This window comes from Danio rerio, chromosome 21 (genome assembly GCF_052040795.2).
Source record: "Danio rerio strain M-AB ecotype USA chromosome 21, GRCz13ab, whole genome shotgun sequence".
In the NCBI taxonomy this organism is placed as follows: domain Eukaryota; kingdom Metazoa; phylum Chordata; class Actinopteri; order Cypriniformes; family Danionidae; genus Danio; species Danio rerio.
In genome coordinates this window covers 19,194,834-19,214,271 of record NC_141041.1, presented here as the reverse complement: position 1 = coordinate 19,214,271, position 19,438 = coordinate 19,194,834, and the positions used below count along the sequence as shown (strand labels likewise).

Here is a 19,438-nt window from a genome sequence, read left to right as displayed (position 1 = left end):
AACATATGGGTGTTTCTTTTTTTCAGTTAACAATACAACATTATTTTTGGAAGTCAATGGCCACTGGTTAACAACATTTTACAAAACATCAAAGAAAATTTTACAACCACTTGAGGGTGAATAAATGGTGAGTAAATTCCCATTTTAGGGTGAATCATCCCTTTACAATAGAGGTGATGATCAATAATTAAAACTAAAGAAAAGAAAAAAAAAACAATTAAGAGGAAAAATTACATCAAAACGAGTGTAAAAGGAGCAAGCGTGAGCATGTTCTCCAGCTTCCCTGCCTAACTGGAGGCCTGTTACTAACGCCTGTTTAACTTCTGTTCTAGGTCACCATGAGATAAACACACTTCATTCAGCTTGGCCAAACCCCTGCCATTAGGCAGCAGCGGCAGGCCATTCATGAGCTGCTCTCACGGGCCAAACTCCTCTGATGAATTAACACACGGAGCAGTGATTTCCAAAAGAGTGCAGACAGAAGGAGAGCTGCGGGACAGCAGGAGGAGACCATATCGCTGACAGACGGCCAGTGAAGATCTGCACTGCAGCATTATTTGCTTTAATATCCTGTATTAAAGTATCATCTGAGGCCAGCAGCATGAGTTAGACTAAAGTTTCATGTGGTTAAATAAAAAAATAATAAAAATGGCCCAACAACATTCATTTATTAATTTTCCTTCGGCTTAGTCCCTTAATTATCAGGGTTGCCACAGCAGAATGAACCGCCAACTATTCCAGCATATGGACAAGTTTATGATCAAATGAATAAATGTTTCTTATAAATAAACCTCATTAACATTATAAAAGTACATGCTGTGCGACTGATGGTGTTGGGTTGCGCTGTGTCACTGTTCCAATGTTCATGGTTAAACTGTATGTTTGCTACTTGCTTTATTTTTAGATATGAGGTAAAATATAAACTGTCACTTTCAGTATGGAAATGAATGTCATGTAATCTGGTGTAAAAACTTATACTGGTAACATTCAACACTGAATAAATCACGTAATCAACATCTGAGGAGATTATTGTCATAGTTGTTCAAGCTGTTGCTCCAGTCACAACATCATACAGAATCTGTGATTAAACTCTCTTTTTACTTGAAAAGATAGCGCTTACCACATTCTGTGTTGCTTGTAGTTTGGACATAGTGTAAGATGCAATGTCAGCGTCTCTGACTGCAGATAATACTTAAAAAGCTTTAGGATGATGAAGTGTAATATATTCTATTTTTGACAGGCTTAAGTAGGTGTGTGACAGGTGCGTGCATGAGACAAACAAATAACCGTAGGATTTAGACAAGGTCAGGTTAAATAAAAATAAATAAATGAAATAGGAACATTATTGAGGACAGAGGGAAAAAATCTGTAATTTATTTTGCTTAATTAAAAATAAATAAATAAATAAAAATAATTATATATATTAACTAAATTAGTCTCAAAAGTAAACTTTAAAGTTTTTGCAGGGGTTTTAGATTAAAAAACTATGTTTGCCATGCTACAAGCTAAAAGTAAAATTAGTTTATTCATTCATTCATTTTCTCTTCAGCTTAATCCCTTTATCACTCAGGGGTCGTCACAGACGAATGAACCGCCAACTTATCCAGCATATGTTTTACGCAGCGGACGCCCTTCCAGCTGCAACCCAACACTGGGAACACCTGTATACTTTCATTCACACACATACACTACGGACAATTTAGCTTATTCAGTTCATCTATAGCGCATGTCTTTGGACTGTGGGGGAAACCCCCAAGGAAACTCATGCGAACACGTGAAGAACATGCCAACTCCTCACAGAAATGCCAACTAGCCCAGCCGGGGCTCGAACTATCAACCTTCTTGCTGTGAGGCGATCGTGCAACCCACTGCGCCACCGCACTGCCTAAATGTAAAATAAATCTGGCAAATATTTATTAAATAAATCAATAAATTTAAAAACTTTAGTAAAGGATTTAGATAGAATAAGCCCCCACAGAACAGAATATGTTAAAGAAAAATGGGAATAGGAAAGTAATCTCATTATTAATTAATTAACTAATTAATCTCGTAATTTCAGATGATGAATAGTTGGACAAGTGCAGATTTACATCAAATAATAAAAAAAAAAATGCTAACTCACACATGTGAAGATATTTTGGATGGAGATGTCAAATAGGATTTTTTATCACGTCAAAACAAATAGCATACGCCACAGGAAAAGATCCAAAGTGCTGAAGACAATGTGGGTCTTAGGAACCTAATCACTGGCACATTTTTTGGGAATGTCCAGTAATAAAACAATTTTGGGTAGAAGTACATAATAGGGTTTAGCGATGTTGACGAATTTGGCATAGTACGATGTCTAATGTGAAACATTGCGATGGAAGATGGTATTATTTATCAGCCCAACTCTAGTATATAATAATAATAATAATAATAATAATAATAATAATAATAATAATAATAATAATAATGTCCTCATCCACCACCAGCGTGCAGCATGAGTATGAGACAAAGGCATCCATATTGCGCCAGACCACACACTTTATGCATCAGCTGATTGATGGTGAAGAAAACAGAGTGATGAAGCCAATGAATAGGTTAAACAATAGGCCAGGGTTAAACCCCTACTCTTTTTCGTAAGACATCCTGGAATTTTTTAACAACCACAGAGAGTCAGGATCTCAGTTTAACATTTCATCTGAAAGATGGCCCTCACGGAGCAGTACAGAGTGCCCATGACTATACTGGGGCGTTTGGACCCACACAGACCACATGTTGGGTGGGCCCTGCTGGTCACACTAACACCACTTCCAGCAGCAAACCAGCTTACCCATCCAGGGACTGACCGGAAGCAGCCCTGCTTAGCTTCAGTGGGAGACCATGTAAGAGTTGCAGAGAGCTAGCTGCCGACATGGAGTAATAGAAAAAATACTTACTTGATATTTTAATAATTGTAGCCAAAAAAGCAATTACAAGACACTGGTTGATTACACTCTCCCTTCGACACTAAATTAATGTATTTAGAAACATCTGGTACAAGTGGACTAAATACATTAGGTTGCTCAAGAAATATAAAAATATTACTACCTAATTTCCATCCACAGAACAAACATTTTTCAATTTACGACCCATCGCACTCGCCCTCTTAATCCTCTCTTTAGATTAGGAATTTACAGCTGATAATAACTCAACTAAAGTTGAGCCAATAAATAAAGATTCGACCCTCTCTGACCTATCTATATTTAGACATTGACATTATTGGTTACAGTTTTATAATTACTGTTTTTTCATATATTTTATTTTATGAAACATTTGTTTTGTATTGTGTTGTTAATTTATAGTTTTGTAAGAAAGAAAAATGTTTAGCAATGGGAAATGTGCACTCTCTTAAGTGAAATCATTGTACTGTATATATTGCTACTATAAACAGACATTTTAGAAAATAAATAAATAAATGAAGCACAAATAAATGAATACTGTAAAACAATAGCCTTGCTTTACCCCTTGCTCTTACAAAATAAAATATAAGAGCCCCCTACTGGAGATCTAGCATGACGCAAGGCAAGCAAATCAGAGACTGAGTGCTTTCTAATGTAAAGCCTGGCAGCTTCTCCCTCATGACAGGCCTTACACTCTCCCTCGTCTCGCTACCTTTCCACCAAACGTCGCTCCTCTGTTCCCACACATTTTCATCTTCCCAAAATAACTCCCATTTACTCACATAACAGTTTCCAGAACATTTTCGCTCCGGTACATAACAGTCCCTAAAGAAACACTCAAGCGGCCAAACTCTCTCTTTCTCTTTCTCTCTCCCACTGCCTGTTGTCCTCCATCCTCCCCCTGTAGCAGAAAACTCTCCTCGGAGGCTGACGGGGGGACTGAAAGCTCTCTGGGACTGTCAGAGTGTTTCATTATTCAAACAATGCTGGAAAGCGGAGCCAATGATCACTTTGGTGGAGCTGATTTGTCACAGTGACTAGAGGAGGGAGAGAGACTTCAGTGCGCACAGGTAAACTCAACAACTTTATCTCACTCTACTCTCAGGGAATTACCAGCCAAAACTCTATTAAAACTGATTAGGAAGTTGGATGCGTAGCGTAGTGGGTATCGGACATGGTAGGACATATTTTGCCAAGCAGTTAACACACATTTTAACACTATGTGATGCAAAACATTGGACTGATAAATACACAAGCAATAGTAAACAGAGCTGTAAGAAGGTGGACCTTTGTCTTAGTGAATAGCGCTGCGGTGCTTAACAACATCACAGTTCTACTTCATGATTATTATAGTTAATAATGAAAAATAAATTTAATCTACACCCTGCGCTGACTGGAAATCAGCTTTTTCTGTGCAGTTCATCAGCCACAATTAATGGTCCCTGGTACAGTACAGTTCAATATGCTTTTATGGCTGTTTCCACTGTCAAAAGGTACCAAAAAGCAAACCGTACCATACGTTTTTTTTGGGAACCCTTTGCAAAGAGCTGAGCTAGACACACAGCTGAATGCTATTGGTTTAAAGAGAAACGTCACTAATGAAACCAAAGAAACCACCATTTTTAAATACACAGCCGAGACATTACATTGTAATACTATATTCATATAATTCCGAGCAATGGTCAACCCGAGCTCAAACAAACCTTGTCATTGTCTTGATGAACAGCCATCAAGGCAAGAAAAACTAAATGTGCCGTGTCCTCTTTTTGTTTTACAAGGTCGTTTAAAAGAGCAGTTTCACTTTCTCCAGAGAGCTTGCGACCACTTGCATGTGCGTCTATATTTGAAATAATGAACTTCTTGAGCTGATGATAATAACATGTGTGTGATTATTGAAGTGCTTCTGACGTCCGATCCTTTCAGAAACGAAAAAACGAGAGAGTGAAGTGCGAAAAAACGAGAAGCCGGAAAAAACAAAGGAGCAAATGATTCTTTCAGCAACCTCAAACATGAACAAACTGCCATGTTTAACTATTATCATCACCTTTTGTACTATTATGAACTCAGAATGTCGTAATTACTTTCTAACAAGAGGTTACATGTGTTACAGCTTTACTTTGAGCGAGATTTCCTTAAACGAGAATGACGTCGGCTGAAACTTTTTCATAAACCACGCCCACCAATAGGGCATCATTGGTACCCAGATGTACTGTATTAGTCAGTTGAAACGGGCCATAAGACTGTGCAATAGTTTTGTCCAGTATAATTTCATAGTTATGATTTTAACAATTAGTGAGGTAACAAGCATGCTTATCACGTTCAAAAGCATTCGCTGTGTGATGAGGCTTATTATAATATAGTACGAAAGACCACATAAATTAAATTATTAACAAAATACAACATTTCAACATACAGTAAGTTATTTTTAATATTATTAGAAGTTATTATTTATAAAATATTGTTAGTTCCAAAAACTATTTTATGCTGAAGTATTATCTGCATTCTTCACTGTTCAGCAGTGTTCAGTGCACTGACGACTTTCACATCAGACGTGGAAAGTGCTACGCTTTGAAACCCATTAATTTCAATGGCTTGTGCTGTACAAGGGTTATTTGTTACTGTGCTAATCAAAGAGCAAGGCAGTGGAACACACTTGTCTGCAAGCCATGTGCACATTTAAAATAGCTTAATATTTAATTCTGTGTTTATTATATGTACAAGTATTCTTATCTGTGCATTAACCACAAATGAGTCCCCTCAAATAGCGCACTGACAGGACATTTCTATACAGTATACTTGTTCTTGCAATGCTGGTAAAATAACACCCCTCGACTTTTGTTTATTTCATTGGATTCTCTTTTTTAAAATCAGTATAATTTAAGTTATTGAGTTAAATTTAAAGTCTTACAAAGTTACTTTATAACATTTATTAAATAATAAATAGTTAAATCAAAGCATTTACAAATTCAGTGCATCCAGAAATGGTTTTGGCTATGGCCTGGAATTGTGTGTGTGTATGTTTTGACAATCACCACTTTGTAATTCAAGAGGCTGACAGGTGAACAATAGCATCACAATAAACAGAAGTGATAGGTGAACAGCAATAATGAGCCTTTTGAAGTACTTCACACTGCAGTAATCAGACAAAGGAGAGTATTTTCTGGGAGATGCGCTCTATGACATCACACTTGTCCAAATGCGGCCTTCACCAAGCTGATTCACTTACATAAAAGCAAAACAAGCAGAGACAGAACAGCGCTTCTGAGTAGCCAACAGAGCATATGGTTGAAGACACCCTTGCTCTTGGGGATCTTTAGTGTCTTAAGTTGTTCTTGTAACTAAACCCATACTAAATTTACTCACACAGACTTATAAAGGACAAGAGCATCCAATGTTCTTCTTTGTCAATTCGTAAGTGTATGATTATTAAATGACACATTTGATACTCTTTTTTTTTAACAGAACCAAAACATAAAATAAAATAAAAAATACAGAGCATTAGAAGACAACATATAAGTCCTACAGTAACCAATGCAACAATGGAAAAATATACTTCAGTGCATAAGTGTTGTTTTAAGCTCAATGAAATCAGGGTATGAGGAAGTAAGGTCACTTACTGAATTTGATGGCATGGGTACATTAGTCTCAATGTAAGTCTCCGTCTTGGGCTCCACAGCAAGCTCTGCTTCCAGTATCTTCTCCACGGGCATGTCTTCATTGGCGCTGCTGGTCGACTCCACTTCGTTCTCACTGCGTTCCTTGGCTCGCTGGCGCTCCTCCTGGACGGCTGTATGTAATAATACTAGTCACGGTCACTACAGTTACTCAAAGTCAACACACACATCATACATTCTTACCACCAAATATGATGCATCCCAAATATATATATATATATATATATATATATATATATATATATATATATATATATATATATATATATATATATATATATATATATATATATATAATATATATATATATATATATATATATATATATATATATATATATATATATATATTTTTTTTTTTTTTAGCATGTAACTCATAATATAAATGATAAAAGTTATTGATACAAATTCAAATACAAAGAGTATTTGTAGGTGAAACAAAAAGAAAGATTGAAACTATATGGGAAAGTATGATCAATGAAAAATATAATTGGCTTATATAAACTGCAAAAAAAATATAGTTTCTCTGAATTTATGGTTTATAGTAATGTGATTTTTGTTTAAAATTTGTTTTTTGTAAACAATGTTTCTTCCCAATTTAAATAAAATTGCTGTCATTCAGAATGCTTTGTATTTCATTAAAATAGGTAAAAAGTGCAACAGTTTATATGTCTATATTAATTTTTAGACAACATATGTTTTACCAATGTTCCTAATTTTCAGAGGAGATAAGAATCAATTCAGCGAAGGAAAAAATGCTGTACATGACACAATATTTATATTTGAAATTGGGAAGAAAATGTTATCATATCAATAAAACAAATATTACAGTAACACTGTACTTACTGTAAACATTTAGTAAATCTATGCATTTTCAAGTGGTCTCTTTGTTTTTCATATATTTTTATAGTGGGAGAAGATTATTATGTGAAAACTGTTACCATATTTTTGTTTTTGAAAGATATTTATTTTGCTTATGTTATATACGAAGATACATTCAGAAAGAAAACATATTAGCATAATTTAATATTTAATACATAATGCAATAACATAATCTATTAAAGAGTGGTACCTCGCTATAATGCAGTTCACCCTTCGCGGTCTTGCATTTTCGCTGATTTTTTGGGGGTTCCAGGAGAAATAACAAAACGGGAGGGTGGCTGGACATGGGACTGAAATACGATAGACTCCCAGCAAAAACTGGACTGTTGACAGGTATGGTATAAAGTTTGTAGTGAGGGGTTTTACAGCCTTAAAACATCTATAATAATTGATTTCACCTATTGTGGACTATTTTAAAAACGTAACTCACACGGATTTTAAAGCTGAATTTTCATCATCATTCCAGTCTTCAGTGTTACGATTGTTACTGCTGATTCACTGTCAATTGTAATATGCTGATTTGGTGTTCAAGAAACATTTTTGATGTTTTCATATTTTCATGAAAACCAATCTATTTATAAGCAGCATATAAAAAATTTATATTATTTCCTTTTTTGAACTTTTTAAAGAAAGAAATGACACATTTTTTTATATTCTTTTCATTAAGAACACATTAAAATATTCAAAAAAGTGATTATTCAAATTCAGCAAAACAGTTTCTTTTAAATGAACACCATTATTATGAACTTTCTATTCAACAAAAAATTTCGAGAAGGAGAAGAAAAAAAAGTTTTCAACATTGTTGTTAATAAATACAACAATGATTTATCATTAAATTAACAATTTAACAGATAATTATTGATCACGTTAGAGTGGCAACTTAGTTTATAAGACAGATTTCAAAAGGCTCATTCCAGACTGACGGTTAGAGTATTCACGCTAATAATACAGTGTTCAGTTACAGTATGTTTAAAAAATTTATTCAGTCAGTTTAAATGTAAATAACATTTCAGCTTTTTATTGCTTATATCAATTAAATATTCCCTTGAAGATCAGAGGAAACTTCTTTTGACTATCATAGGAGGTTTTAGATACTTGAGAGGAAGAGTGTATTATAACATTCTCACGAAATATTACAAAGAAAAGCATTATTATTGTTTCCTTAAATATAAGGTGCACTGATGAACATCACGCGCTTTAAAACAAGATCATGTTGACTTGATTAACTAAGCTGATTTAATTTCCAACTTTGTTGCACGACAGAATGTGATGCTGTAACATCTTTCTCATCTCTGCGGGTTCCTTCAACGGATTTGAACAGATCAGACATTTGATCGGCTCAGAGAAACAGGAAGTGGTTAGTGTTGAACAGTCACTCAGTCTCACTGCGGCCAAAGTGCCATTAACCACAATCCAGGCCCCTGCGGTTAAGAGTGTGTATGTGCCGAGCGCAGTTCATCCAAAAGACTCCAAACCCGCTCCCTATTCACAGCACTCTCAAACACACAAACGCTAAATCTTCTCCTTTCCCGGACCCCTCGATGTTTTCCTCAGCGGCGAATCACAGAGGTACTGTTGTGGTGGAGGGGTTCAGAAACAGGGGGATTCTTGCTTTACGGAAAGCGGCGTCTGGAGGTCAGCCCAAGGGTAAAATACTTCTCCAGGAGTCAGAGAGAGGTGAGAGGGGCTGAAATCACGTTAGCTTTATTTCCCCTGGAGAGGACGAAAGCATAAATTCATTTAATCCTGTTTTTCTGCAGATTCGCTCAGCTCTTTTTTGGGGGGTGAGCGTGGCCCAGCTCTCTTGTGCCTCGGGGTACGGCGCGAGCTTATGGGATACAGAAACAGGCGAACGCAAGCAAATGATCATATCCTTGAAAGAAGCCGCGATGATATAAATAAAGGAGACAAAAGGTTGGGCTGAGGTCATAGACAGTGGGTGCCAGAGCAAGATGTCGTGTGCGTAAGATCGCAGTGCTTTCTTTTTTTTCTTCTTTCACATAAAACAAGACCTAGAAAGATCCACTTTGGCAAATGGGGACTAGAAGTTGGCTATGCAATCTACAGCTACAAATATTTAATTTATATGGCCAAACTTGACTGACTGCTTGGAGTAACTCTGACCTGAGTTCAGCTTAGTGTTGTTTTAAACATCTTTATAAAAGTTTCAGCTTGGACACATTTCATAGATTCATTTTATGACAGTGTATGCTATATAAATAACATCATATATGAAAAAGGCTGGGTTAGCACGGTGGCGCAGTGGGTAGCACAATCGCATCACAGCAAAAAGGTTGCTGGTTGCCTCGGCTGGGTCAGTTTTCATGAAAAAAGGTCTGTTTTCTGAAAATTAAGTATATTAGGCCTTAAAAGCTATAGTACGACCAAATACATTCAATTCTCAAGATATAGGTGACTTTTTACGCTTCAGATTTTTATCTGAAACTGTGCTTGTTTGTGATTTATAAAATGCAAGTCAAACAAACAAACAAACAAACAAACAAACAAAAAAATTTACATTCAAAACTAATTTAATCCTTGTGTCTTTTAATGACACGTTGCAGTTTTATGAACTATAAACAATCAATATGTATTAATCCACAACTTCTGAACTCAAAGGAGTTCATCAGTTACAGTTGAAGTCAGAATTATTAGCCCTCCTTTGAATTTTTTTTTTTCTTTTTTAAATATTTCCCAAATTATGTGTAACGGAGCAAGGAAATTTTCACAGTATGTCTGATAATATTTTTTCTTCTTCTGGAGAAAGTCTTATTTGTTTTATTTTGGCTAGAATAAAAGCAGTTTTTAATTTAAAAAAAAAACATTTTATTAGCCCCTTTAAGCTCTATTTTTTTTTGATAGTCTACAAAACAAACCATTGTTATACAATAACTTGCCTAATTATCCTAACCTAGTTAACCAAATTAACCTAGTTAAGCCTTTAATTGTCACTTTAAGCTGTATAGAAGTGTCTTGAAAAATATCTAGTAAAATATTATGTACTGTCATCATGACAAAGATAAAATAAAACAGTTATTAGAAATGAGTTTTTAAATGTTTAGAAATGTGTTGAAAAAATCTTCTCTCCGTTAAACAGAAATTGGCGGAAAAATAAACGGGGGCTAAAAATTCAGGGGGGCTAATAATTCTAACTTCAACTGTAAGTTTTAAAAACTGAAGAAAGATGCAACACTGAAAAAAACTAATATCTCAAAAATCCACTATTAAGGGCCATTCACACAGAACACCTCTTAACGTGTAAAAATATGAGGCGCATCGCTCAAGAATGTTCTAAGTGTAGCATAGAGCATGAGGGTATTCGGACACAGCCACTGAGTGTCTGTAAACAAAAATTTGCTAAACTTGCCCTGCCTCTGAATTCTTAGTTTAATGCATTGGAGCTGACTCTGAGCAGTGGTCCGGCATGTAAAAGTTAAAGTTTGTTAACTTAAAAGGCACCTATGATGAAAATCATCTTTTGTAAGCTGTTTGGACAGAACTGTGTGTAGGTATAGTGTGTCCACAGTCATATTGAGGTGCTATAAAGACAAAAAGTTTTTTTTTTTTAATTTCCTGATGTTAAAATAGAATCCAAATCCCTCCCGTTTCGAGGCCCACCACAACGTGATGTACGAATGCTGTTTTCCCGCCTACCAAATTGATCGACAGCCGCGCATTAAAATATCTGCATAACACGTATAATCATATCAACAAGACAGGACGAGCGCAAAGCAACTGAGATTAAAAGATCTGTTCAGCTTGCTGTGATCATCAATCATCATCAAATGAGATCAAGAATGAGTTTAACAAGTTTAAAAAGTTATTAATACAGTGCGTGTTTGTAATGAATTACAGTGATTTTATTGTCTTTACTTTATCACCACAGCCGCATATCAGTACAATTATAAAAGAAAAAGCTTCAATCCTGGTTTGTGGACGTGAAATCAGGTTTATTTTGTACATTAACATAACGGATATCCATGCAGCAGTGGATTTTGATCTGTATCCTGTCACATTTGCCATGCAAAGACGTGCAAAGTTAAATGAGCGTGCTGTGTACATGAACTTTGTAATGACCTGCTTCCTTCATGTCTTTCACTGTGCTGACGCAGCTAGATATTGAGGCACACTCTTATAGGCATGTGGGAACAGTGGGCGAGGAGAAGTACAGTAGCATTAAAGGCACAGGCCACAAAAACAGCTACATAGTGTTCAGCGCAGAACATTCCAATTATCTGAAAGCTATAATAAATAATCTGATGGGTGTTTTTAGCTGAAACTTTACTGACACATTCTGAAGACCCAAAAAGACTTATTTTAAATCTTGAAAAACGGGTAAAATAGGTGCGCTTTAAGTTGGCATCATAAAAATGTGATGCTGATGTGTACAACGCTTCAAAAGACGCAAGTATAACAATCATGCATGTTCATCAACACTGTGTTTCTACTGAAAAACAAAGGAAAAGTAAAGCATTGGAATGGAAAAAAAATCCTTCTGTGAATAAGCCCTTTTTCTTTTCTTCTCGTCAATCAATACTCCAACCAGTACTTTCATGTCTGTCTTTTTAGTGTGCAAAAAGTGCTAATGCCCTCCTTTTCTTCAGTATGATAACCAACCCTTCACCTCTTCCACTCTTTCATCTCTCTGTGCCTCAGGTGATGATTTGGAAGACAAGATGGTCTTCTATATTTAGCAAAAAAGGGCCTATTTGAGCAAAAAAAAAAAAAAAAAAAGCACACCATCCTGTCTCGACCATCCATTTTCATGCCTTTCCTCCATATATTGAGAGTACACTACCTGTTCACTATGCACAGAATAAACTTGTTGACTGAAGACTCAATATGATCAGATTGGCAGACAGAATGTCTACATGAGCGCTAATTAAGTGCTGACCTGAAGTCTTGACAATTTAATGGGTGATTAGAGTATTATGAATGTTTCTTCTCGAGTCACACAGAGGTGACATTATGTCTAATAGCAAAAGGGCATAAGGTGCATAAAAAGTTTTTTTATGTACTTCTGCTAGCCTAAGTTGATGCTAAAGGGGTGTTTAGGTAGCATTGGAAGTTGTTCATTTTAATGAGATATGGAGGAGCGAGGGGAACTCTAACATTTCAGAGAGAAAAAGCAGAATCTTCTATCCTCAACTTCATGTGCTGTACCTTCTCTCTTCATGCCCATGGCCAAACACTTCTGATAGCGGCAGTACTGGCAGCGGTTGCGCTGGCGTTTGTCTATAACACAGTCCTTATTGTCTCGACAGGTGTAGGTCAGGTCTTTACGCACTGTCCTCTTGAAGAAACCCTTACATCCCTCGCAGCTGTACACACCGTAGTGTTTACCTGAGCAAAGACAAAAAGCACAAACAGAAGCCTAAGGAGTTACATTCAGGTTTGCAATGGTAATAATTTATGGATCATAGCTTTTGAGATTTGAAGTAAAAACATTGACCAACAGAAAGTTTCATGTCAGATTCTAATATCCCAAAACAACATTTATGTATTCACTAGTGGAGTAAACAGATGTAAACACTGCATCATTTACATTTTTACACTTATCTGAGGTTTTTATCCAAAGCTATACTTACAAGTGATCAAAAGCTATACTTACAAGTTAGGAAAAAAAGGTACTTCAATCATTAATGCTATGGCTAAGTCAGTTTAGATTTTATTTTCTCTGCATATAGAGAGGAGAGAGTGTGTCCTACATGTAGTTTGTCAATTCCACTCACCTTTGCGGAGCACACATAGAATTATGTTGGTATGGGGTGCTTATAAGAAGGTGTCTGGTGCATATGGAAAGGAGAGAGTGTGTCACCTACAGGTGGTTTATCAACCCCACTCACCTGCATGAAACACACTATAAATTGTACAGTATATCCAGAAGGGTTATTTCTAGATCTTTGTCATGCTAGATAAGATAAATGATGTTCAAAACTGGCTTAAGCTGCTCTTCCAGGTTGATTAAGCTTGTTCAGCCATTTGAGTTACAAGACTGATCAAAACTATCAAGAGATCAAGAGTGTATGTTGGAGCAAGACTGTAAATTTGTACATATAAAAAAGCAGGCTAAGCAGGTTGTTACTCCTTTAAGCTGGTATACTAGCTAACTGGAAAATAAGGTGTCAAAAGCCATTTATAACCACCCGAAAGACTATGAACAGGCTAGAAATCCAGCTAAAACCATATTTGATTTAGAACTTTTAAAAAAAAATCTACAACGGCCAAAAAGTATGGACTCTGAGCTACATTGTCTATTAAACCAAGCTTCGCTGATGTCCCAGATTTATTTGACTTGTTTAACTCAATGTTCAATGTTCAAAAACAATCCAACACATCATCTCGTCTAGACTAAAAGTTTGCTAAATTCAGAAAAACAACTTTTTTTGACAAACCCAACAACCCCTGCACAGTAACACTGTCAAAACAGAGTGTTTAATTCTCCCCAATCATCTTGTACAGTTGTGTTTTGGTACCTGAGGAGCGGTCGCCACAGATGGCACAGATGTGTTTGGTGAGAGAGAGTGGGGTGCCCGAGGGCTGGGCTGGAACCTTCATCACACCGTTGAGGCCTAAGGGCGGCTTAATATCCTCTGAGCTGCTGACAGAGTTCATGGGCGAGTTCAACTGCAAAATACACACAAACAAACAAACACACTTCATTTAGACACACGTCAACATATCGGCTCCAAGGGCCTAGGTGAAAGTGAACCAGAGTTCCTGAAGGCCCTGACTTTTCTGTCAGTTGTTTCAGACTGGTGCCCGACTTGACCCTACGGGGCGACATTGAGATTTCAGATTGATTTTGTGCCGTGAGACTGAGCTTCTCTCATCTGATTACTTTCTCTCTCTCTCTCTCTCTTCCTTCCTCTCAATGTAAGTACAAGAAATGGATGCTGAGTGTGTCCCTAGCCTCATTTTTTTCATATCCAGCAACAGCAGTGCACATGTTCTATGCTAGAATGGTGCCAATAAAATATTTAGTGGGACAGAGGATTAAAGACGTGCTACTCTCTTACTCGGCAAGCTAAAATGTGTCTGGCGGGCCTCATCCAGACATTTATTTGCACTCACTTTTGAATGAGAAGCACAGCGATACTCAAATTCCTGTGGAGACCAAGGCTACATTAAACAAACAAACAAAAAAAACTAATTTCATGACAAATGCTTCTTAATCAATGTAAGCCAATGTTTTACAAGTTGATGACGTCATAGTCATGCAATCACAATAACAGGCTGTCTTGTTTCAATTACATACTTTGATACAAATTTTATCAGTCACACAAGGGTTTTGCAAAATTTAATGTTGCAGATGGGCTGAAACAATGCCTAAGGGTCAAAAAGGCCCATCCAAAACAAAAAAGCCACACACACACACGCACACACACACACACACACACACACACACACACGCACGCACACACACACACACGCACACACACACACACATAAAAACAAATAGATCTTGTCTTTGGGAAGTGAGAAAGTCATTGAAAAGTCTTGTGATAAGAAGTGTGGTCGCTCTTGATGAATGTGTCACAAGCATTCGACTTCCTTTTACAATTTCTTTTATTTATATTAGAGTAAAAGTTTGACCAGTGACCAGTTTTTTTTTTTTTGGAGAGCCCTTAAAAACATGACACAAACTTAGCATTGGTCTCTGGACAGTGCGTGGTTTTGGCCACGAGACAGAAACACTCATGCGAGAGCCTCCAAAGTCTTGTTCCTATGCTGCATCTCATGCTGAAGCCAGAACACAGCTAGCAGTCAAACCAGCAAGAGAGGCCTGATAAAGACACCATTTAGACCTAAAAGGCTAATCGTCATCTCCCAATTCACACCATGGCTATGTGTTGATGTGAGGATGTGAGACATGCAGACTTGCTAGACGTCTGCAGAGTGCCATGTAGCCAGAGGACACTGGACACAGACAGTCCACTGTAGCTCTGCTGCCACTTAAATGTCATTTATAACAAATATATTGTGTTTAGCAGTGTATGAAGGTCATTTCCAAGATTGGATTTCACATATAATAAATATATTTTACATACACATATTTAATACACACAATTCATTGTGCCTGTGCATAACTTAATAAAAATTGTAACAATTTAACAAGAATTGGTTATTTTAATGACATATTATGCTTTATAATATAACTTTTTACAGAATGAGAAGTTGTAATGCTAAAAAGGTCATTCTCACTCACAAAACATGATTATATATTTGATATATTTGATATAAATATGATTAATATTTGTAATATTTGTAATGATTGATATTTGTTTAAACAGTAACAAAATGTCAAAACAGCATACACTGCTTAAAATTGTGGATGGAGAGGGGAAATAACTGTGGAGATGAGCATATTTTATTTTAAAAACATAATATTGCATATTCATTATATTTTTACAGTCGTTTTAGTTTGTTTAAAGCACATTTAAATAAATCTTTGACTAACATAAGTGTTTATTACACTGTAAAAAGTGCTACACTCACAAAGTTGGTTCTATCTACTTTAAATAATTGCAATCTAGTTAATTTTATTTGTTTTATACCAAAAAAATTAAATTTGCTTCCTCTTTACTTAAAATATATCAGTTTTTATATAACTGTATATTTTGAATAAAACTAATGCAATTTATTTGAGTAGATTTTTTTTACGTGGTTATTGTGTAGAATAAATGTTATAAAAGTGAGTTGACACAGACAATTTATTAGAGCTGCTGTCGATGTGGGCAGGTGTTCATAAAACGTGATTTTAATAGTTTGGCGTGACTCCTTTTTCATTGCCCGGGATTTAGCAGGCAGACGCAGCTTCTGCAATGGTCGACATTAACTGCTCCCAGCAGCGGATCTGATTAACACGGTAAGTTGCAAATTTAGCCGAATGATAATTGTAAAGTCATGCAAAACTGCTGTCTTCGCTAGGCAGGTGAGGTTTTAGCTTTGTAAATTGTACTGTAGCCTCAGGTATGTTAACAGTTAGACTGCTCTCACATGGAAAGCTAAGTTGGCTAACGCTAACCAACGCTAGTTTATGCTAACGATTAAAAGTGATATTATTGAATAAAAATAGTGAAAGTAGTTTTAAAACACTTAGTAGGTATAACTAACGTTGCAGAACCGATTAACAAGGTCACTGGTGGGCGGTCGGGGTGTGGGGGTTCAGTTTGCTAGCGCTAACTTAGCTAAAGTTAGCTCACCTAAGTTATAGCAGCACATTAAGGATGGATATTAAATGCAGAAACGTATGCAACAGTTAAGTAGTTTGTGTTTAACGTAAGAGAAAGTATAACTTAAAGTTTGTGTTTTAGAGATTTAGTCCATAAGTTTTTTAATGCTGCATAGTGAATAAATTACAGATTTACAATTTATTTTAACTTAAATTACATTTACTACTGATGTTTACAGAACCATTTAAATTGTATGCACCTCATTCTAAAATGCATGTTCTTGGTCTTTAGATACCAAAGTGATTTTGTTACCTGTGGATCTTCAAACTTCACATCCAGGTAAGAAAAACATTAGATACAACTACAGCTATAATTATTTGCAGGCAAGTAAAACATTGGTAAAATTGCAAACAATAGTGGGCTCCATAGAATTAACTTACATTTGATATCTGAAGATTTTTTTATGTGTGCAACAGTAAAAACAGTATAAAAATATCCTAATGCAGTTTCTTATTATCTGTCAGTCTTTCAATAAAGCTAACTGATAACACTGAATCACTGAACTGTCATTTGCCAGTGACATTAAATTTGAAGAAAAAAAGTCAATTAAATGTAGCTTTAGCAAAAATTTAATGTAAACCTTAATGTAATGTGTAAAATGGCAATGTATTTATTTATTTATTTAATAAAATTTGTATTATGACGTGCAAAGTTTGGTGTAAAATGAAGATGACATTTAAATTATAGAACTTGTATTCTATAATTTTCATATAGCCATTTTCAAACAGTTTTAATATCTAAATTAAATACACATTCTTATGCTTTATAAGTTGCCAAAATAAACAAAAAATGTAATACCTAAATTTTAACAATTCTTTGATTGACAGGAAAACACAATGACATGCACTGTTACACTGAGTAAAATCACAGTTTTCTTTAAAATTTGATAACTAAAAACACCTGGAATAATGTAATTACACAACCTCTATAACCTTTTTTTATTTTTTAAATAGAAGTTAGGTAATTTTAACTAAGGTAATTTTTAACTGATAAACTAAGGTGTTTCATCCATGCATCATTCTCACTGGACTTTTGTAACTTCACTTGTAGTTATTTCCTATTCAGTATTTAGCTATTTAATGTTGTTTGGTAGCAACCACCTGAACTCCTGTTTCTTTTTGTCTCTACCAATAGAGTTGTGAGGAATCAGAGGTGCATGCGGCTGCCCACGGGAAAAATTTGCCATCAGCCCAACACAGTTTGGATTATCATAGGACTGTCAGAGGTTTGCCAAACCTGTCAAATGCATGATGGCTCCTGTTTGGACTTACCGATGTCCTCGACTTCAAGTATCCATCAAAACTGTATACATTTGAGATATATTAGAGACTCTTTGTGGGACTGGACATTATGCATCCTAAATCTTTATCAAAATATGCAAATCTCCTCACTGAGTTGCCTTGGATGATTTCTCAATAGGATCTGGTATTATTAATGTTTTTATTTATGTATTGTGTATGTGTAGCCACATTAATGGCCTATTTTGTAGTCACTATTAAAAGGAACATCGATTGATATTGAATACATGTTATGGTCTTTAATCTATCTTCCCATTCTTATTTAATTGTTATTGACAGGAAAGTCTGTTTATCTGTGTTTACTAGTGTATATTGTGCTTACAATATAGAAACGAAGATTTATTTTCTGAGGTTACAGCCAGAAGTCAATTAAATTAGTTTTAAATGACATATGCATGGTTAATTTTATTTAGATCATTAAGTTCATAATACTTAATTAAAATGAGTACAGTCAACATATAGCAATGTATAAGTAAGTTAAGTTTAACAAAAAAAGTAAGTTTATCTGATTTGAGTAATTTTAGAAATATTAGTTGGCTCAACTTAATTTTATTGCATTTGTTTTAAGCAATGTTTTAGTGTTTAAAATACTTAAAAAAGGCTGGAAGTTGAATCAACCTAAAACGTCCGATGCAACCACTTGCCTCACTTTTTATAAGTTAGATCTAAGTAACATTTTTTACAGTGTACCATTTGGGTGTTTTTATTAACTTGTCTGGCATGTGTTTGTCATGTTCTGACAATCAAGAGTAGTTTAAAATGATGATTAACTAACTGGTTCCACTGTCTGCCTTCTTGGAATTGAAATAAATAAAAAAAAAAACAGATATTTAACATGTTAATTATCAATGTTGACATGACTAAGCATGGGACGACAATTGGCTTCAAGGTTTACTGTGATTTGTAAAAGTCAAGGTTTAAAAACCGTAAACATTTTCTGTTATGCCGTTCCTAATGTATATGTACACTTTTGTTTTTTTGTGAATATTTAATTTTTTTTTTTATTAGGGCAACAGTATCTCCAGCAAAAAGAACCCTCCAAATCAAAAGCCCACAATTCGGCAAACATCTGAAAAACAAGTCGCTTATACACGAACATCCAGCATAGACCTGAACAGAGTAGTGGCTTAATTTATACACTAAGAAAAGAAAGAAATCCAAAGATGCCCTCTCAAATTGTAAAGAAATCTGTTTTTTTGATACTAATGGAGATTATAAGTCAATGATTTGTTTTAATTATTTAGCCTGACAAGTTTAAAATGAAGAAGGCAAATATCCTTTAAATGTTTCTTAAATAAAATTTATTGTATTCAATGGGGGAAAAAAGACATTCATAAAGGACATATTTTAGAGCAGTAATCACAATACTGTGTTACCATGAAATCGTAATATTTTTTCCCAAGGTTATCATACCTTCACAATCCT

General features: G+C 35.3%; 1 protein-coding gene and 1 long non-coding RNA gene across 12 annotated transcripts in view; one reads left to right on the top strand and one right to left on the bottom strand.

The window, feature by feature from the left end:
• The window catches only part of rxraa (retinoid X receptor, alpha a), a 346,336-nt gene that overhangs the window by 22,939 nt on the left and 303,959 nt on the right, over positions 1-19,438 (bottom strand). For 7 of the 11 annotated variants that reach the window (XR_015519606.1, XR_015519607.1, XM_087299855.1 and 4 more), the window contains 3 exons: positions 13,956-14,106; positions 12,643-12,822; positions 6,542-6,711 (listed from right to left, as the gene is read on the bottom strand). Coding sequence is in view for 8 of the 11 variants with exons in the window: in XM_087299855.1 (XP_087155981.1) it covers positions 6,542-6,711; positions 12,643-12,822; positions 13,956-14,106 (501 nt within the window). In the remaining 3 variants the exon portion in view is untranslated. Of the gene's footprint in view, positions 1-6,541; positions 6,727-12,642; positions 12,823-13,955; positions 14,107-19,438 lie in introns of all 11 variants that reach the window. The other 4 variants (XR_015519605.1, XM_087299853.1, XM_087299854.1 and 1 more) reach the window with 1 other exon arrangement.
• On the top strand, positions 16,275-18,237 carry LOC141379844 (uncharacterized). The gene is made up of 3 exons (XR_015520251.1): positions 16,275-16,348; positions 16,947-16,994; positions 17,850-18,237. It is a non-coding gene; the product is annotated as an uncharacterized LOC141379844 (long non-coding RNA).